This window comes from Trachemys scripta, chromosome 11 (genome assembly GCF_013100865.1).
Source record: "Trachemys scripta elegans isolate TJP31775 chromosome 11, CAS_Tse_1.0, whole genome shotgun sequence".
Classification (NCBI taxonomy): Eukaryota; Metazoa; Chordata; order Testudines; family Emydidae; genus Trachemys; species Trachemys scripta.
Window position 1 is genome coordinate 60,142,754 of NC_048308.1, and position 21,585 is coordinate 60,164,338.

The window sequence follows — 21,585 nt, forward strand, 5'->3', positions numbered from 1 at the left end:
CTCCTCTCTAGTAGGTGACAATGACCCTTGAAAATGTATTTTGTGTATTACCTTGGGTTGAGCAAATTTTGTAGAGATTAAGGTTTTGTGGACCTTTCAAATGATTCTTTGGATATGCAAAACCCGTCTGAGTTTCCTATAAATTGCATAAAAGTTTCCATTATAACCCTTTGATGTTATTCATTTATCAAATGCCAGATCCTGCAACCCTTACTCACACGAGTATTCCTATTGATTCCATGACCCTGCCCAGACGTGACTCCCTTAGGACCAATAGTGCTGCCAGCAGTGCTAACTGGCCTCCACTAATGCTCCCCAGGTACTGAAGCCAAGTTATTGCTACATCTGGGCAGATGCACTAAAGGCCCTTTTAGCTGGGTGCACCTAAGGAGAGGATGAGTTTAAAACCTACGAAGCTGCAAAAAAAAAAAGCACAACAGTGCAACTCTACAGTGTCCAGCGAAGGCGCTTTTCTTTATTGTATCTTGACTTCTCCAGCACAAATTTAAAAAAAAAAACACAAGGCAATTCTTGCTTAAGAGCCTCAATATTTTTAAATGCCTCAGGGTTTTTTTTCATTCTCTGATTCTTTCTTTTCTGTTCAATGTGAAGTTCTAGTCTGAAAAGTGACTTTGCAAAGTTGATATCATGGCTTCCATGTTCGTTGTATTACTAATTTTTGTGTCAAATATGCTCAGTACATAAGTAAAAGATTTGTTTCCTAACTACCACCTCATTCTGGAGTCTGAGGAGCAATTTGCACGTTTTCAATCCTGCATCAGCATCTTTGATAAAGCTTCTGTAAGGCAAACTGGGACTCGGCTTTATCTGTGCAACATTTTCTTCAGTGGGTTTGCACAGGTGTAAATGATTGGAACTCGGTAAACAATCTGTGGAAGCTGTGCAAGATTGAATGAGATGCAGATTCTATTCCATCTTAGTTCTGTTGGCTCTGGAAAGCTAAGAATATTTTTGTCACTGAAGTGAGCAAATACATTACTGTTGTGCATACAGAGTTCTATTTGCTGAGCAAAGAGAAGCCATTTTTACTGTCACTTCTCAGAGTAAAACTACACTTTAAATATGTAATATTTATGCTACACTAGCATCGTTTTAATTTCTTATTTTAATACAATATTAATATTACTAATTCAAACATACAGGTATCAGAAAACAAATAAAAGAAAGCCAGGATTTTAAAAAAGGGATGCTTAAAGTTATGCTCTCATTTCTGAAAATGTTGGCCTAAGATTTTTGCTTAGGCTGTTAAATATTTACTTTAATATACAACACGTGCAATGTGAATGACTTATTGATAAAATAATGTTAACATTTTTATTTATTGAATTTGTGTTTAAATTTGCAATCCTGTAGAATCAATTAACATGAGGTGTGTGTGGGTTTTTTTTTTTTTAAATGTGCCAGTTCCTATAGGTTCTTAAATAACTACTACAAAAGAAAATATGTGAAGGTTCAAAGCCATGAATCTGTCTCTGTCAGATCACAGAAGTAATATGTTCCAAGCACTATAGCATATCCCTTGCTGTAGTTTACTTGATCAGAAATTATTTAAGGGTTTTCATTGTTTTCTGCATTGCTCAGACTGGTCTCTGATTGATTTAAGCCCTCAGATGAAGTTTCAGGATCTGTAAAAACAGATTTAAAATATTTTAGGTTTACAAGACAAATTCTCTTTTTTTTTTTTTTTTTTTTTTAGAGTTTCTCCCTATTTGTTCTTGGTTTTCTGATGGTCTGTAGGAGCCAGATCACGCTCTATGTGGAAATTGCCATCTTAAAGTAGCCAGTACATGTATGTCTACCTGAGCTGTGAATCACATCTCCCAACTGCTGCGTAGACATTCCCTTAGGGGGCAAGTAAAATTCATTGGCCAGGTTTTCGAAAGACTCATCTCCAAGATAGGCACCTAAATGATGTGGCCAGACTTTCAAAAGTGCTCAGCTACCAACAATCCCAACTGAGAAGCTATTAAAACCTGCTTTGCTTGTTTATGCTACATTTGCCATTAACTGAATGGATAAATCTTTATATTCTGTTTTTAAATTAAACCAACTGGGGCAGCGACTGAATAAACTATTTAGACCTGGTATTTTGCTATCCTGTTTACTTACAAAAGTTTTCCATTGTTTTGTTTCTGGCCCCTTGTGAAAAGTTGAGGATTTGTATCCAGGTTTGTCAAAAGGTGTTAGAGTTACAATTTGAACATTATGAACAATAAAAAAATATATATATTTAAGCATCTTGGCCTACCATCTATGGGCTCTTGGACTTTTTCTTCTTCCAGCATCTCTGACTGAAGTAACTCATCGGGTGGAGCTTCAGGTTCTGTAATAAACAAAATGAAAGGACCAAAATGCTCTACTTTTACGACAGTCATGCCTGGATTTCAATTACTATTTCTTTGCTTGCCCTTTTCTCAGAATGTATTAGTCTCTTTCCTTTTTTGAGAATGAAATTTGGTATCAGAAGGCACCTAGGACAGTACTCCAACACCTTCAGCAACACTAACCAGTACACATGCAACTGAGGGCTTGTCTACACCTACAGTGCTGGACCAGTGCAGCTGTACCACTGTACTGCTTAGTTAAGACGTTGCTTATGCCAATGGGAAAGCTTCTCCCATTGACGTAGGTACGCCACCTCCCCAAAAGGTGGTGGCTGTGTTGTCAGGAGAAGATCTTCCGTTGACATAGTGCTGTCGACTCCAGGGATTAGGTCAGTATAATTATGTCACTCAGCGGTGTGGAAGATCCACACCCCTGCGCGATGTAGTTATACCGACATAAGTTTGTAGTGTAAACCAGGGTTGAGGCTTTGGGGAAGATGAGATATGGAACAGATTAGAACTGAATGAGGCGAGGAAGGCTAACTGTGGCTAATGCACTGGGCAGGGACTCAGAAGATAGGGATTCTGATCCCATTTCTGGTACAGACTTCCTGCGTGACCTTGCCTTGACCATTCAATCAGTAATGCATATGAGGTGCTTAGATACGGAAAAGCCTTCAGAAAAACTGACAGTCTTTGAATAAAATAGAGGATCATGATTTGACTTTTGTCAGGCAATGTGTTACCCAAACACATGTGATTTGTGACATTTGGTCCTAAAATGTATAAATGGATATCAATCACACTTAGAACTTCCTGTGAAGACAGCCATTTTTAGATAGCTAGATGTCTAGACTAAATACTGAACAATGTTTAGAAACAGGCTGGCTTTCCAATAGGCTCCATGTGAATAATAAATAATAATACTTAATACTTGTGTAGTCACAATGCTTTACAAACGTGGCCAAGTATCATTTTATACATGAAAAAACTGATAGTGTGAGGGAAAGGCCCATTTCTCCAAAAGCAGTCAGTGATTTTTGGGGCCTTGGTTCTTGGATGCCCAATTTGAGACTTCTTGGGTCTGATTTTTAGAAGTGCTGAGCCAATGGGAGTGATGGGTGTTCAAAAATTCTGGAAATTAGGTCCCAGTGTCTAAAAGTGGGCACCCCAAATCAGTGACAACTTTTGAACATGCTGGCCTCAGTGATTTGTCAAAAACCATAGACTGAGTCAGTGTAAGAGCACAGGAGTAGAACTCTCAATCTAATTTTTTAGCAACTAGACCACACTTTTAGATCTAAGGTTTATAATTCTGCTTATAAGGATCTCCAAAGTTGTAATGGTTCTAGGTATCTGTGGGTTAAAAACATGCCTTCATTAATTGGAGAACCAAGTTCACAGTCTATGCACTATGATGTACATAAGGGAAGCAGTATGTGGAGAGACAGAGGAACTGAAAGAAAAGGTATCTGGCGCAAGTGCAAGCAATAAGGAAATGTGACAGAGTATATTGTGACATTCTTTTGACCATGAACAAATAAAGGATCATTTTTAATTAAGCCTCTTGGCATATCCTTGGTGGGAGTTTTTCTCCTTCTGGAGTCTCTGGCTGAAATAAGTCACTGGAAGAAGCTTCAGCTTTTACAGTAAACAGAATTAGAGGATGAAATGTTTTACATTCATGAGTGAGATAATTTGCATTTTCCATGCTCTTCCCCTGTTCTCTGATTTGCCTGGTTTGTGTCTAATAGTACTGAGGAGGAGAAGAGGGTATTAGAAGGGTCTTACAGCATTTCAGTGAGCAGTCCCCTTGGCCTCATCAATATTAAACAGTATATGTGTTTTTTGCTCAATAAGCCTCTCTCTCTTCATTAAAGGCCCAAAATTGAAATCAAGGAAAAGACTCCCATTGGACTTTGGTTCAGAGCCTAGTAGGATACAGCAATAGAGGCAACATTTGTTTTCATTTACATATATTTCTTGGTTGGTGGAACAAGCTACTTCTCTTTAGTGGTATTTAATATAAGGAAGATACTGATGATATTCTGCTTAGCCGGGAGGGTTTCAATAGCATGTGGAGATTTTTGAAAATGTGATCAGTTATGATAGTGTTGTCTTATGTTTCACCTTTATATCTGTTATGTCAAGTTGAGCTTTTGGATATGATCACGAGTGGTAAATTACAAAGCAATAAGACAACTTTAGTTAACAATTTGCAGTTGGATTGGAATGACCATCCTAAGGGCCAATTTCTCAGGGGGACTTACAGGTAGTGGAAATTGATTTTATACATATTTTCCTGAATGCTTTCAGGAAAGGATTATCATATCTATTTAGCTATCTGTGATTGTGTCTGTAAGTATGTATTTGACCAAAAAACCTAAAATTGGGTACATAAATCTTTCACAGAGAAAGGACAAAGAAAGCTCAACCTTAACTATTCCTCTTGTTTATATATATTCTTACAAAGGAGTTGTCATTTATTATATTTGACCCCCTGAGGAGGCAGGAGCTTGGGGCTGTGAAACATTTCCTTTTACCTGTGAATACCATTGTTCAGTATAACCTGAATGTGAATATTTTGGACAATAGAGGAAGATTTTTAATAGTTTGTTGGCCTACATGGCTACAAACCATTAAACATACAAGGTGAAATCCTGGCCTCATTGACTTCAGTGGGTCCAGGATTTCACAGAAGCTTTGCCCTCTTGTCAGGGAATGTCACATTTGCATTGTTTTTGTTTTTCAACCTGCTTCTGCATAAAGAGCTCCAGCCTTCAGATGTTATCAATGAGGAAAATTTTGTAGAAACTATAATATTCTGGAACATATAGTTTACCATCAGTGGTTGTTTGGACTTTTTCTCCTTCTCCTTCCTGGGTCTCTGGCTGAAGTAAGCCATTGGATAAGGTGTCCAGGTCTGTAACAAACAAAATAATAGAATGCTCTGTATTTTAAAACACACATCTCCTCATATTTAAATATGCAGGATGACAGGAAAGGTATTTTGATACGTTTTGCTATTATCTGAATAATATGATGCTATGAAGATTTGATCCTAAGACCTCCAAAGCCTTAGGGAAACTTGACTTGCAGGGTTCTCCACCAATTGAGTATTTAGGTTACTACTGGCTAGCTGACTACCTGTAGCTGAGTTGCTCTTCTGCTGAGCTGCCAGTGTGCTCTTTTTTGCCACAAAGGATGAGGCAGTTTTGCAAAAGAGCAGGACAGGGCACCAGGTGGCAGCCAGGTAGGAAGAGTCCTGTTCTCACTTGAAGTCTGTCTCTGAGAGCACCAGGATGTGGCCTGTGCGGATCACTGAGCCCTTCATATATCAAGAATTCATCACTGGGGCTGTGGACTATGATGAGAGACCAAAATACACAGGTGCTCTCTGGAGGTGTGGAGCTGCAGAGATGCCACTCCCATTCCTCTTCCTGTTTCCCAGTATGTGCATCTATAGAGTCGATGGGAAAGAAGAAAAGTTTTCAGGGAAAAGAGAGTTACTATGACCTGAAAGAGAAGGAATTTTAGGGGATCTGAGAGAAGGAAAGCAATTTAGGACCAGGGGAAATAGTAGCACCTGCGTAAGGGAAAGGAGATAACTGGGGCATTATGAGAACAAGAGGAAAGAGATTTGGGGGACTGAGAAATAAGACAGGAGAAACTCAGTGGAAATGAGAAGAATCCAGGGAAAGAGGGATAGTGAGAAAGGGAAATGACACAAAGGAAGAGGGAGAGAGACATGGAAAGAGTAAAAACTAAAATTGAGAGAGAACTGTAGTTTAAAAAGATGAAAAAAGAGAACATGGAATGTAGCTAAGAAAATAAAACTTGGAGATGGAAGGAAGGAGAGCAAAAAATGGGAAAACAGAATAAACCGCAAGAACACATAGCTTTCAGATTAGGAAATTTTCAATTTCATGGATGCTCTTTCTTTTTTCCCTAATGTAATCATCCTGAAGTGACAGGGCAGAGAATCCAAGTAGCAAAACTGGTGGGAAATGAAGCAACGGAAGAGGTGGATTAGGACTTGGCCTTGTATTGTGGATTGGAAAAATAGATTGGGGAAGGCTCAAGAGTTTGTCATGGCATTGTGATGTGGTTTGCAGGTCCCGCCAAACTAATCCTGCTTATCTCTCAAACTCCCAAAGTAGAGATGATGAAATTAATGGACAGCAGGTTTAAAACAAATAAAAGGAAGTTCTTCTTCACACAGCACACAGTCAACTTGTGGAACTCCTTGCCTGAGGAGGTTGTGAAGGCTAGGACTATAACAGGGTTTAAAAGAGAACTGGATAAATTCATGGAGGTTAAGTCCATTAATGGCTATTAGCCAGGATGGGTAAGGAATGGTGTCCCTAGCCTCTGTTTGTCAGAGGGTGGAGATGGACGACAGGAGAGAGAGAACTTGATCCTTAACAGTTAGGTTCACTCCCTCTGGGGCACCTGGCATTGGCCACTGTCGGTAGACAGGATACTGGGCTAGATGGACCTTTGGTCTGACCCAGTACGGCTGTTCTTATGTTCTTAGAAGAGATGCTGGATTTTCTGTAAGTATTGATAGGGTTCGGTTTATGTGGTTATGCACTTGAACTTTGCCATGGTAACCTGGGAATTTTACTTTAAGTGAAGCCAAGTGGATCAATAATTTAGTGCTGGTATAAAAGATCTCTTCTTTCTTGTAATTGGGACCTCCTGAGGAAGTGACAAGATGTAACAGTGAAATATTGGATTTAACTTCCCTGAAATAATTGGGGCTACTATCATGTTTTTTAGCCTACCCTCTGGGGGTGTTCGAACGTTTTCCTCTTCCAGAAGTGCTAGCAGATTGAAGCCATTAAATGCAGGTTCTGTAAAAAACATCCACATGAAAAGATTCAAATTCACATTTACAACAGCCCTTTTTGCATCTGAGGTTTTCCCTTTTTTTTTTTTTAAATGGCAGGTGGTTAACAAAGAGGCCAAAAGAGCCCATGATATACCAGAGTAACTTCAAAAACATTAACCAAGACATATGGCAAAAGTATTTTCCAATTAGTCATTTCAATATGGAAAGAGGCTTAATGTTCAATATTAAACAATGACAAGATATAAATCCTACATCCCAACTCAAGTGATGATATTCATAATCTCTGAGTGCTAGAAGCTCAACAAACCAAAACATGACTGCCACCCATCCAGTCTTGCACTCTCTAAGGGCTATGAGATTACAACAGTACAGTAGGATCAGGACCCTTAATACCAGCACTTAAAATAACTTCAGAAATCCAGAAGGCAGAATTTTAATCCATCGAAAAAAAAAATCATACAACCCAGTCATCACACCCACTTCTTTAAATCCCCCTCAAAATCTTATTTTATGTCCTCTGTTATACGACACAGCTTTAAACCAATATTTACTACTGAGGGTACGTCTATACCCAGCCGCTAGTTCGGCGGCTGGCAATCGAACTTCTGGGTTCGACTTATCGCGTCTTGTCTGGACGTGATAAGTCGAACCCGGAAGTGCTCGCCGTTGACTGCAGTACTCCAGCTCGGCGAGAGGAGTACCGCGGAGTCGACGGGGGAGCCTGCCTGCCACGTGTGGACTGAGGTAAGTTCGAACTAAGGTACTTCGAACTTCAGCTACGTTATTCACGTAGCTGATGTTGCGTACCTTAGTTCGATTTGGGGGTTTAGTGTAGACCAAGCCTAAGGGTTTTACCTTTATATGGACGCATTTCTGGTATTTCCCCTAGTGCAACTTGTTTTTCCTACATGAGAAAGAGAGCTTTATTATCATATACTATTTACAACAGTTACAATTTCTAGGATGAATTCAAAATGTTCCGATGAAGATACTCCCTACATACTATTAACATGACTAAAGAGAAAAAAATGAATGATGCGAAAGTGAAGTGTTTGAGATCAGTCCTCTTGTATTCAATATTAATAACAATTATTGTGAATGACACACTGAAAAGAAATTGCTGTTAGCTTATTTTGTGTTTTATGAGAAATTCTAGGCTTTGAAAAAAACCAGTATTTGAAAAAAACCACTGGGGAACTGCCTGAGACCGTTGGTATGGAAAGATGTTGATAGTCCAGAAGGTGAACCACTCAGTGACCTGACCAGAGGACTGAGTCACAAAGAGGAAGCTGCAGCTCCTGGAGCGAGAGAGTGGCTGCAGAGTGAGAATAATAGAGTGCAACCACAGGAAGGGGCATTGGCCTGGCAGTGCTAATCCCCAGAACAACCAGGAGGAGGCGCTTCCAAGCGGTGAGTAGAGTACCCTGTGACATACCCACAGATGGTCGAATGGAAATAATACTAAATGGAGAGTGACATCACCTGTATCAGATCATGGGCTAAACGCTTCAGAGCTTCTTGGGTTTCTTCATTAATTTCTGTTTCTGTAATGACCTCCCAGCTACCATCCTGGAACCTCACAGGCATGGAAAAGATAATCCCTTCAGGGATACAAAATTGACCTAAAGAAAAAATTCCCCCCAAACATGTTTCTTTCTGATTAAAACACACAGTGATGTGCTCAAATGCTGTAGTGGTGAGTAGCAATGTAAAACCCTAAAATAGACAGATTATTGCCTTTCTCATCTTACAATACAAAGAACACTGAACTCCCTGATTTATCATGACTGCAAGTTTTAATTAGGAATCTACAAAATCATTGTGTACCTTAACACTAGATATGCAAAATTCCTTATTTCCATCTGTGCTTTAAATGGCACTTACGAAAATATTTCTAAATGTATTTGGACTCATAATCACAGTTAAAGGACATTCTTTCAAAATGTAGCCCAAAGAATCAATAAGGAATTTAAAAATCCTTTCTACAAAGCAGTGACTACATAAAATCAATTGAATTAGTGGGTTAAAATAGAGGGCCAGGAAAATGAAACCACAAAAACACCTGAGTAATTTTTTGAGATGCATGTAAAAAGTACATACAGCATTCTAGGATCTTGGTAGAATAATTTCTTAGATTTGGAAGCTCTTGTGTTAAGAAAATAAGTTATCCTCAGAGAATCATGATTTAATTGAAAATTGTTAAAGATCTGAATTAAAAAATTACTATTACACTTACTGAAGGAAGCTATAGAGTAAAGAGAAATCTTCACAGTATGTGTGAACTACAAATTGAAATTTACCTTCGCTGAGTATTCCCATTGAGACAATCTCCCCGGGAGGAGAGTCTTGATACCAGTATCTCAGCACAGTAGCTATTACATGAGCAGGTGACATGCCTAAGCAGTGATGCTCCCGGGAACTCAGGGAACTCAGTACAAATGAAAATTCTGAACGCACCCATTTGCTGTCATCAAGAAAGGAGAGATTTTTAATATAACTATGGAAGACTCAAGATCAGGTAGTTCTTCTAGATTAAATAAGAACTAAAGGCAGTGGGAGATGTCAGTATGGACTAATACAGTTCTCAAACTTCATTGCACCATGACCCCCTTCTGACAACAAAAATTACTACACGACCCCAGGAAGGGGAACCGAAGCCTGAGTCTGCCTGATTCCCACTGCCCTGGGTGGGGAGCCAAAGCCCAAGCCCAAGCCCCATTGCCTAGGCAGGGTAGGGATAAAAGCCAAAGCCCAAGGGCTTCAGCCCCAGCCAGGGGGCCTATAACCTGAGCCCCGCCACCCAGGGCTGAATCCCTTGGGCTTCAGCTTTGGCCCCTGGCTTCAGCCCCAAGCCCCAGCAACTCTAAACTAGCTCTGGCGACCCCATTAACATGACCCACTCTGGGGTCCCAACCCACAGTTTGAGAGCTGCTGGACTAATTCAATCTTGAGTGCTTAAAGCTAGTCATCTACAGCTACAGATAAAAGCACAGAGGTAGAAGTGGCCTGGTTGTCAGAGGTGAAGAGTGTTGCAGGTGCAGGTCATTTATTCAAATGCTTTTTTTCAGCATTCTAAACTGTAGTGGGGACTCCATAAGGCCTTTTTGGTGGAGGTAACCAGAGGAATGTGCTGAATTTGCAAAACCTTGGTCATAACCTCTCTGCTGCTCCCTTGTGGCTGCAGGGTCCCCTCAGAACACAGATTGTTTGACTAGTGCTATCAAGTTAATAAAGCCAGGTTTCTAAAGGTATTTAGGCACATAAAGATGTAGACAGGTGCCTTAGCTGGTTTGTCAATAGAGATTAGGGCCTGGATCCACAAAGGGACTTAGATGTTGCGACACCGACATCACACCCTCTAACTTTTAGGCACCTAGAAAATCACAGGAACAGCACTGTGATCCACAAAGCCTGGGTTAGGTGCCAAGGCTCCTTGTACAATGCATGAGGGGAGACAGACACCTTAGCATCGTAGGCCTCACTTGACATGAGTAACTAGACAGAGGCGAGGCCTCATTTCTTGGGAGACAGAATTATGGAGGTAAATGGATTAGCAGGCTGGAAACAATGTCTGTATTAACTGAGATAAGGGGGAACATCCAGGGAATCATTTACAATGGACAAGACAACAATGTATAAAATAAGCCTGGAATGTAAGGTGAGGTAAAGAGTAAGTCAAACACTAATAGCACGTGGACCGAGCATGCTGTACAGTGATTGGTTCCTACAAAGTAATAAAGCCAATACCAAAACATGATGCTATGTATAGTAAATGAATGTGATGTGTAAATGTGTATATAAAGAAAGAGGGGGGGGGTTCTGTGTAACTTTGGATGCATGGTATACATTTGTCTGATCAACTCAGTGTAGCTTTGCTGTATGCCAAATAAAAAATACAAAAAAAAAACCCTGAGTGATGAGACTAGCATCTGAGTTCATGGGGGAACCGAGTGCAAGAGGTCTTGGAGGCTACCCCAATAAGCATGAGCTCCACAAACCTAGTATGGTAGGTAGGGAGCTGCCTAACCTAACCAGTGGGAGATGGAGATAGCTGCCTATTTCTTCCAGTGATCCATGAACCAAGGAAAGATAGGTGCTCCTTTGCCTAATTCAAGTGCAGGGCCTGATATGATAGGTGTGTTTAGAGGCTGACTAACTCCATACAAAGTAGCTAGTGGAGTAAGCTCTCTCTTATAACCTTTAGCCCAGTGGTTAGACCACTCACCTGGGATGTGGAAGACCACCAGTTCAAGTCCCTCTTCTGCCTGCTGAGAAGGGGTTTGAACAGAAATTTGTCATTTCCCAGGTGAGTGTCCTGACCACTGGGCTATAGAGTCAGTCTCACTCTTTGGCCCATTTAATAGTCAATTTTTTAATTAAAGTGGAACAATTTCAACAGGAGAGATTGAGAGTACCCCCCCCCCCATCAGAATCTCCTGTAGCCCAGTGGTGCGAGCACTTACCTAAGAGATGGCAGATCCATGTTCAATTCCCTTCTCCTCACATCCCAGGTAAATACCCCAGCCACTGGGTTAAAGATTATAAGTGAAGTTTTTCTCTCTCTACCCCAGCTGTTTTGTGTGGAGTTAGGCAGCCTTTGAGCATACCTACTGAATGAGGTCCCATGTGCCAGTTAGGTGGAGGAGTGCCTATCTTCTCCCAGTTTGTGGATCGTATTGGGGCTTAAGTGGGAGGTCCACACCTGGATGCCTAGAGTGAGGCAGCAGTGTACCTCCCCAGAGGCAGAAACCTAGGCGCTTTCAGAATGTTAACTGCAAAAACCCCCATACGGAGTGAGTTTACGTGTCTACCGGGTTGGGCAGCAGCTGAGCAGGACGCCGTGGTTCCTAAAAATGGACTTAGGTGGATCTGGGCCTAAGTGCCTAGCTCACTTAGACACTTTTGAAAATCCCACTAGGGGCTTATCTGCTTCTTTAGGTGCCTAAATACCTTTGAAAATCTGGCCCATAGTGAGTTTTTCTTGTTTCTCTAGTCCTTTACATGGTAACATGGGAGAGAAAAGAAATTATACAATCAATTTTCCTACTTTTTAATCACAAAAATTGGCAGGGAACAGAGAAATAAATGTAGTTCATGAAACTACTTTAACTCATTTTTGGGAAATGACTCTATTTCAAGTTGATTTGTGCCCCTGTAGTATTATGCTAGAAAGTATCATCTTTAATAATAATAATCTCCATGTATTTGTGAGCGGGCCTCAGGTTGATATGGATTTAAAAAGGGTAAAATTTAAAAGATCAAAACGAAAAATAAATGTATACTGTACCCATCATAAATCATGTCCAGCAAACGGCGTGAAAAGTTAGGTGGACCCCAGATAGCACTGTCATATCTGTAAACTTTTGCTTTAGACAGATCAATGTAGCTATTGCCACTGATATTACCCCAAACAATCACATCTTTGACTCCTGTAACAAAGAAGAATATATAAAGACGAGTGAACAGAAAGATATCGTGTTTTAAATGCCTACTGCCTTGTAGCAGGAGTCATTTTACCTCAAAATTGCTACAATAATAAAAAAGAACTTAATGTATGAAACCCAGACAAAAATAGAAGAAGGAACTTTAACCTATCTGATGCTATTGTATACATTAGTGCAGGGGTTCTCAAACTGGGGGTTGGGACCCCTCAGGAGGTCGTGAGGTTATTACATGAGGGGTCGCAAGCTGTCAACCTCCACCCCAACCCTGCTTTACCTCCAGCATTTATAATGGTGTTAAATATATAAACATTTTTTTTTAATTTATAAGGAGGGGGGTCGTCGCACTCAGAGGCTTGCTGTGTGAAAGGGTACAAAAGTACAGTACAAAAGTTTGAGAACCACTGCATTAGTGTATATCGTAGTGCCAATTTAAGTTACCGGAAAACAAATCAAAACAAATTGCAAACATGGTAATATTACTTTTAAAGCCTTAGACACCAATTCTTAATGGTGACCTGTAAAAGATAATTAAATAAAAAATCAAACTGCTTTGGTGAATACCAAAATAGCAAATACCTGGTGAATTCCCCAAATAATAGAATATTTAACATATTAACTTCAAAGAAAGGCGGTGATTGCACCTGCAAAAATGAGTGTGCACCCATTATGCTTATAAATGTCTGCACTTCTCTTATGTAGAATCCCACATTTGCAGATGTAATGGGTGTACTTCTGTTTTTACATATACTCCAACTGCATCCTGATTTGAAAATGCATAATTCTGATCAGTGAAGTTCCCAGATTGTGACTGATATTGAAGAGTACAAATACAAATTACTCACCTGCTGAACTCATATTCAGTTTCCTGGCCAGCATAGCTTTAGCTGCGTTTTCCAAGAACATTGCCAAAGCGATAACATTCTGGCCGTCAATGGATGGGGCAAATGTCATAATCATTAATGCCCTAAGGTTCACAAAAGTTTTTCCTGACACAATAACTTTGACCCTGCTGTTGGCATTCTTCTCAATCAGGGGACCATACACCTTACATTGCTCAGTCACCTGTCTGATGCAGTCTTCAAGTGATGGGATCTCGTGTTGTAAGAGGATATCATCAAGCAAAATTACAATATCAGCCTGAACAAAGGCATCGTCTAATTCAGTGTGCATTGAGACACTGCGAAGGAGGGGGAATGCTAAGTCTTGAGCCTCCATTACAATACCATGCAGAATTTCCTTGTAATGGCTACTGTCGAGCAGATGAATGCTAACCTCTGTTGCCATCCCAAACACTTCTCCATTGGCCAATAATGGAATCAGGTTATAGCAGGCAGGAGCTGATGCACTGATGAGAAAATTTAGATACGGAAAATCTTTGTTAATCAGTAAATGCTGCCGTTTGTACTATAAAATGTATTATAAAAATGGATGACAAAGAACGTAGTCTTGTAGTTGATTAATATTCAAATGATCTATTACCTTAGATCATTTCAGTCTTGCTTTAATATCAAAATGTTAAAAATTAATACAGATCAGGCTTCTCTCCACTTAAAGGTATACTGTCAGGTTAAAAATCATATTTAAAAAATCCAACAAATTAATAAATAAAAGTACAAGAATTTTTTAAGTCTAATTTACTCTTGTATGCTGCTTGTTTCCTTTTTGCATTTCCATTATGGTGGACAATATAAATAAACCAATCCGTTTTTCTTTTGTTTCTAGTCAACTTCATTTTTACTGTTCATGTATTAGCATAATGCTGCAATGTTTGGATTATCAACACTATATGGGAATATTTATTCATGTAAAAATTTCCTCTATGCTTTAAAATAAAACATTTCTTCAAAATATTTCTGTTGGGTTCTGCTATTGTAAAAATGTTCTTTTTCCAAGGTCATTTGGGGGCTAAATTTTGCCCAACAGTGTCCCTTTAAGTTCATATCACCTTATCAGGTTTTTTGGGGGGAAAAGGGGGCACAAGAAGGATTGGATGGGGGGGGGGGTTAGAAGCTGCAAACAAAACATAAATACCTTCTGGAATATCTATTGAATGCCCATAAACAATAGTGATGAGTGCAGTAAAAATGACTAAATATATACGACCTATTCCAAGTAAACGAATCAGCAAGTACTTGAACAATTTAGTGCTTTATTTATAGTATTTTTTAAAACAAATTGCTACAGCTATGGACAATGTTTTACAAAAAGAGCTTTTTAATTAACATTAATATTTAATTAAAAGGGACATCAAAAGTTGGTGTAGTAATGTGTTTTAAGGTTTAGGATTTTAAAGAAAGAATTTACAAAAAAGATAAATTACTTGTAAAGTGTATGTACCTCAGTTAATATAAACAATATCAAAATGTATATGTGCAAGCCCCACATTCATTTAATCAGCTGAAGGAAGACTGTATGAGAAGAAATACATTATTCTAAAGCTGAATGAATATAACTGTGCTTTTGCTTTCTCACCTGCTGATCCAGACCTGCAAGGGGTCGATAAGACTTTTAATATATTCCTCCTCTTTCTCAATTTCTATGTGGGTCTGCAAATTCTCCTCAGCAATTCTCAGCATCTGCTCACTCAGCATGTCCGAGGTGATGCCATAGTAATGCTCACAATGAAGAAAGGACATTCAGTAATCAAGAGTGTGGCCCCAACACAACTAAGTTTTACCACATAACATTACTTTATGTAACATTTCAAAAAGGAGGAAGGAATGATAATAGACTGCAAAATGTTGATTAGCAGTACAGTAACTCCTCACTTAACGTTGCAGTAATGTTCCTGAAAAATGCAACTTTACGTGAAACCATGTTAAATGAATCCAATTTTCCCATAAGATTTAATGTAAATGCGGGGGGTTAGGTTCCAAGGAAATTTTTTGGGGGCAGACAAAACGCATTATATACCGTACAGTACTGTACTGTGGTGGGGAGGTGCCCCTGGCTTACCCCACACAGGCACAGCCCGCTGCAGACAATGAGGCAGGCAAGAATGCTAGGAAGCACTTTGCACAGCAGCAGCTTCCCCCCAGAAGAACAAGTGCTGACTTTGCTGGGGGGATGCTCCAGGCCTGCCTCTTCCTGTCCCCACTCCACTCCAGGCCTGCTTCTTCCCACCCCCACTCCACCTCCTCCCCAGAGCACGCCGTGTCCCTGCTCCTCCCCCTCTCACCAGTGGCAGATTTAGAGTTAGTGGGACCTTGTGCTCAGCTTCATTTTTGGGGCCCCCCATGGAGGGAGCATTCTCTCTTATCTCCTCCCTCCGCCCCGTTTTTCATTCTTTTTTTCTCCATTCTCCTCCTGGGGCTCAAGGCTGGGAGTACAGGGTCTGGGAGGAAGTTAGGGTGTGGGAGCAGGGCCAGCTCCAGGCACCAGCTTAACAAGCAGGTGCTTGGGGTGGCCAAAGGAGAGGGGCGGCACCTGTAGCAATTTGGGGGTGGCAAGTCCCTCATTCCCTATAGGAGCGAAGGACCTGCCGCTGAACTGCCGCTGCTGATCGCGGCTTTTTTTTTTTTTTTCCAATTGTTGCCGCCGATTGTGATCGCGGCTTTTTTTTTTTTTCCTTGGGGCGGCAGAAATGCTGGAGCCCGTCCTGTGTGGGAGGGCTCTCGGGGTGGGGGTGTAGGGTCTGGGAGGGAGTTAGGGTGCAGGAGGGCGCTCAGGGTTCGGTGAGGGGTCTGGGAGGGAGTGGGAGGGCGCTCAGGGTGGGGGTGCAGGAGGAGGCTCAGGCAGGCAGGAGGTGCAGAGCACTTACCTGGGGCGACTCTTGTTTGGTGCAGGGGGTGTGCAGGTGGCTCTGCGCAGCGCAGCACCGCCCCCATGGCCGCGATTCTGGGAGCCGCGATTCTGGGAGCCGCGATTCTGGGAGCTGCTCCCCCACCCCACCCCGGCAGGACTCAAGACAAGCAGGGGCAGCCGCGCAGCCAGCGGCAGGAGAGAAGCGGCGCTTTCCCCTTCAAAGCCGGCCAGAGAGAAGCGGAGCTTTGAAGGGGAAAGCGCCGCTTCTCTTCGGCCGCTGGCTGTGCGGCTGCCCCTGCTCCTTCTGAGTCCTCTGGCCCGTGCTCGCAGGGCCTCATTCTGAAAGGGGCTTTAGAGCTGCAGGCCAGGGCCCCGGGACCCCTTAGCCCAGGGCCCTGCAGCCCCTAAAGCCCCTGCATTCCGGGTGGCCCTGCCTGCCGGGGCGGGGGAGGGGGCAGCTTCCCTGCTCGCTCGCTCCCTCCCTCCCAGAAAGTCCTAAGCGCTGCCAAACAGCTGTTTGGCGGCAGGGGAAGCACTGGGAGGGAGGGAGCGAAGAGGCGGAGAAGAGGAACTTGTGCAATGCTCCCTTGTAAAGTCAGCCAAACGATGTTATAAGGGAGCATTGCACAACTTTAAACGAGCATGTTCCCTAATGGAGCAGTGACGTAACTTCGAAACAACGTTAAGCAAGAGGATGTTAAGCGAGGAGTTATTGTACTGTGAGTCTTGTTACCTGGGCATGCTCCATAAAATCGTTAAATCCTCCCAGAAGCAGGCCCTTCCCTCCACGGTCCAATAATTCCCTCCAAACAATTGGTGAGCGTTTGTGTTTCCATCCATTCTTTTCACAGATATCATGAAGCCACTGCTATAGGCAACACACCCAAAACAATTTTAATAATTTTTTCACATGCAAAAAGGCAATATTTAAATATTACTGCTGGTATTTTCCAATGTAAAATAGTAATTCTTATCTAAATGCACAGCTGTGGGATACTTCACAGGTCTCCCAAATGTGAATATTTGAAAAACAGAGGAACCTGACCAAGCAGATGGCTGTGATGTATTGTGCACGGAATTAATTAGCATAAGAACAAAATATCATACTTGTCTCCTTAATCATATGATTGTGAAAAGTATTGCTCAGTTGGTTTAGCAGTGAACTCAGCAAATTCTAAGAGGTGATACTATTGGTAAAACCTCTCTTACAGCTTTGACTGCCTCATGAGTTAGTTCTGGGATTTTTTTCTAGTAACTTCCCCTAGTCTCTCTGCTGCAGGTAAGATATTACCATTACCCTAAATAGCTACCAGCAGTTAGATAATAAAGGAAATTACATCTAAGAGATTTAATTTTTCTGTAACACATGCAAGAAACACCATTTCAATAAGGAAGAACTTGAAGGAGGCAACTGTCTTTTTCCATTGTCTTTTTGGTAGCCCTTTTTATTAATAAATATTATTTCAACTGCTTTGAAATAGATGATGCAAGCTGGTTTACAGATGGGCTGAAAGAGTTGTCTAGTTGTTCACTGTAGCTTCTATAATGTACAGCATTTTATCAAATGCTATTTTGTAACTACTGTCATCCATACAACTACAGCTACTACCGTACTTACTATGCTGCACTCTACCGATTTAGTTTAATTGGTTATTAGAAGCATTCGCAGAAATCAATTTCATAAGTCATCTAATAGTTTGATGATACTGATTCTTAATTAGTCTGACTTACTCTAGATATGATCTAGTATATTATCGCCACAATAAAAAGGAAATTATCTTCAGCTGGACATTTCGGATACTATCCATTGCACAGTCACACACTTAGTGACAGATTCTCATTTACACTAACGATCTTTTATAGCATGCTGCTATTACTATAATGTATTCTTTGTATTATTATAGCACTTAGAAGTATGGACCAGGACCCCATTGTGTGAGGCACTGTACAAACATACCCCAAAAAGCTCACAGTCTAAGTCAAGAGACAACAGATGGATACTAACAGACAGAGCAGTAAGCACAAGGAAACAATGAGATAGTACTGTCAGAGTAAGGTGATCTATGTGACACCACCAAAGTGCTGTAAAGGGAACTTAGAGTAAATGAGAATGGGGCTTTTAGTTTCAATATTTTCAGGTTTTGTAACATAAAGCTGTTGGAGTCTAGAATTCCTTCTCCACAGATTTATTGGCAAATAATGACTGAGAAGGAATATATATTTGAAATACGCACATATTAGAGGATCAGTATATAATAGGCTAAGCAGGCACTTGTACACTTAAAGAAATAGTAATTTCTTTAAGATTTTAATATCAAAATATAATCTTAGTCTGGTAATCATTCTGCCATCATATTTTGTATTATGATTTGCAAATGTCCCAGACTATCTACAATAGTAATGTGGTGTCTGAAACTCATGTAGTTTTCAGAGTCAGAAAGTGGTGCTAATATGCGCAACAAAGGAAGCACAGTACAGATCAGAGGCACATTCCATGCTCAACCTGAAGCACATAGGCATCTATTAATGAATTGAATTAAATACCCTTACCTCCCACTTGTCAGGATGCTGAGTAATCTTGTGTATCTTGAAATTAGGCAAATTAATCTGAAGATAGTCGGCCAGAAGTTCTGCCTTAGCAAAATGTGGACAGTCTGCCTTACCTGAAAATAAGGGAATTAGCATAACTCTAAGAATTTATTAATCTGATTGATGAAAACCTCATAAGATACACATTTTGGAAAACAAGTCATTCTGATTCAAAAGAAGGAATAAGAGAGGGGACTTTACAGGACCAGTTTTCTGTGGGCTCAGGAACAGTAGTAGTATAAGCAGGGCTGGCTCCAGGGTTTTGGCCACCTCAAGTAGCCAAAAAAAAAAAAAAAGCCGCGATCGCGATGGCAATTCGGCAAAAGGTCCTTCGCTCTGAGCGGGAGTGAGGGACCGTCCGCCGAATTGCCGACGAATAGCTGGACCTGCCGCCCCTCTCCGGAGTGGCCACCCCAAGCACCTGCTTGCCAAGCTGGTGCCTGGAGCCGGCCCTGAGTATAAGGATATTAAAAACCAGGGAAGAAAATTTTAGGGACCTAAGACATCTAAACTCCAATTCAACAAAAGTATTTATTCACATGCTTAACTTTAAAGGGGTTAAGGAGGATATAGCGGGCGTGATAGTAGCAGTAGGAAGAAGGTCCATTAATAAATGAAGAGGGAGATGAAATTAACGATGATTCAGAAATAGCTAAGATACTGTAATTCTTTTCTTTTTTTCTTTTTAAAAAATCTGTCTTTAACAAGAAAATAAAAGCTTTGAAAATCCAGAAGTAAGAGAGTCTCTTTAAAAAGCAGAACCTGACTAACTCATGCTAATGACCGGGAGACCCTAACCAGGATAATTGAATCTTATAAGTTAGGCTACAATCCTTCAAGGTGCACTACACAGCCAGATCTCACTGCACCTGCATGGAGCCCCGGTGAAGTCAATAGGGGACTACCCACATGGGAAACTTTACAGGATAGGGACCTAAGTGACAAGGCAATTTTTTAAAATGCAAGGATACAGAATTAAAGCGCATGCTGTTCATTTATATGTCAAGTGCCATTTTTGATTATGTATGACTATACTCCATGATATACTGCTAAGGATATGTCTATACTGCAATTAAACACCCGTGACTAGTCTGTGTCAGCTGACTTGAACTTTCACGGCTTGGGCTGTGGAGCTATAAAACTGCAGTGTAGACATCCGGGCTTGGGATGGAGCCTGGGCTCTGGGATCCCACGAGGAGGGAGGGTCCCAGAGCCCAGGCTCCAGACCAAACCCAAACATCTACACTGCAATTTTTTGGCCCCATAGCCTGAGTCAGCTGACATGGGTCAGCCATGGCTGTTTAATTACAGTGTAGACACACTCTAAATATTCTGTAGCATATTTTGTAAATGTAATGAAGATGTAGTAATATGTGACATCACTACAGCGCTCTCTGTGCTATTAAATTTTTGCTGAGATGGGAAGACAATACCATTACTTGTAAGAATTATAAGTCTGCAGACTAGCAATATTCTACTGTACTTATAAAGAACAGGTAAGACTTGAAAAAAGTGAACACATCAGTCTTTCTAGATGATATACATGCTTGAAAATCAGTTCAGGAAAGCATCCCAATTCAGGATTGCATTTAAGTGCCTGCTTACATTCATATCCCATTGAAGTCAATTACTTTCATGAATGAGGGGAAAAGAGTTAGAGGTAATCATTTGATAAAGTTTCTTGTGAAATCTTACTCTCCAACTATGTTCAAATTGGTTTAGCTAGGAACTGTGCCATTGGTCCTGAACACTGGCTAACCAGCCATAATGCAAGTGTAATGATAAGGTTGTAATATTTACTGTTGTTGTTATCTTAACATCTTCATTAATGAGCCACAACAGAAAAAAATATTTCATTTCCAAATGAGACCAAGTTGAGAGTTGTATGATTTATACTCCTCACACTATTGCTACCACTGGACACAGAGTAATTTAAAAAAAAAACAGCCATAACGTAACAAAATGAAATTTCATTTGAAAAAAGAAGTAATATATCTGGAATAAAATAATCAAAAATACTAGGATACCATGGAAGAAAGAAACCAAACCCAATAATATGGAATGAAGACAAGGTCTGATAGTAGACAGCAAATCAGATGTATTTGCAACATTATGTAACAGCAAATACAAAATGCATGTGCAACTGAACAGGGCAGTTCGATAAACCCTCTATGCTGCAATCATGGACCACTCTTGGATGCTAAGGCCTGCAATAATGAGTGTGCTGAAGAGCAACATTTAGTCTGAGTGTAAGGGAAATCTTCCTGGCACTGAGATGTATAAGGCTCCCAGGGAGAGCAGGTGAGGCCTCATCCCTACCACCAGGCTGGGTAAAACACTACAGAATGTGAAACAAGCCTATATGGGCCCCGAAGGATATGAATTGAGTGAGCATGGAGCTGCCCCCAAATCCTCTCCCTGCCCTAACTGCCCCCATACCTCTCCCTGTCCCCTCCAACTGCCTATCCCTCTCTGCCCCCCATATCCCTGCCCCCTTCCTGTCCCCTCCAACTGCCCCCATAGCCCTCCCTGGCCCCTCTAACTGCCCCCATAGCCCTCTAACTTCCCCCATGCCCCTCCAACAGCCTATACCCCTCTCTGCCCCTCA

At 41.0% G+C, this 21,585-nt stretch overlaps 1 protein-coding gene across 2 annotated transcripts in view; it reads right to left on the bottom strand.

The window, feature by feature from the left end:
• Positions 1-446: 446 nt before the first annotated feature.
• MDH1B (malate dehydrogenase 1B) overlaps positions 447-21,585 on the bottom strand; it is a 21,824-nt gene continuing 685 nt past the window's right edge. Inside the window, exons 2-13 of one of the 2 annotated variants that reach the window (XM_034786043.1) lie at positions 18,939-19,051; positions 17,122-17,256; positions 15,117-15,259; positions 13,487-13,989; positions 12,488-12,629; positions 9,501-9,664; positions 8,683-8,822; positions 8,056-8,104; positions 7,133-7,201; positions 5,188-5,268; positions 2,270-2,344; positions 447-1,646 (exon numbers count right to left, since the gene is read on the bottom strand). In XM_034786043.1, coding sequence (XP_034641934.1) covers positions 1,570-1,646; positions 2,270-2,344; positions 5,188-5,268; positions 7,133-7,201; positions 8,056-8,104; positions 8,683-8,822; positions 9,501-9,664; positions 12,488-12,629; positions 13,487-13,989; positions 15,117-15,259; positions 17,122-17,256; positions 18,939-19,051 — 1,691 coding nt within the window. In that variant the 3' untranslated portion in view covers positions 447-1,569. The remainder of the gene's footprint in view (positions 1,647-2,269; positions 2,345-5,187; positions 5,269-7,132; positions 7,202-8,055; positions 8,105-8,682; positions 8,823-9,500; positions 9,665-12,487; positions 12,630-13,486; positions 13,990-15,116; positions 15,260-17,121; positions 17,257-18,938; positions 19,052-21,585) is intronic. The other variant, XM_034786044.1, reaches the window with a different exon arrangement.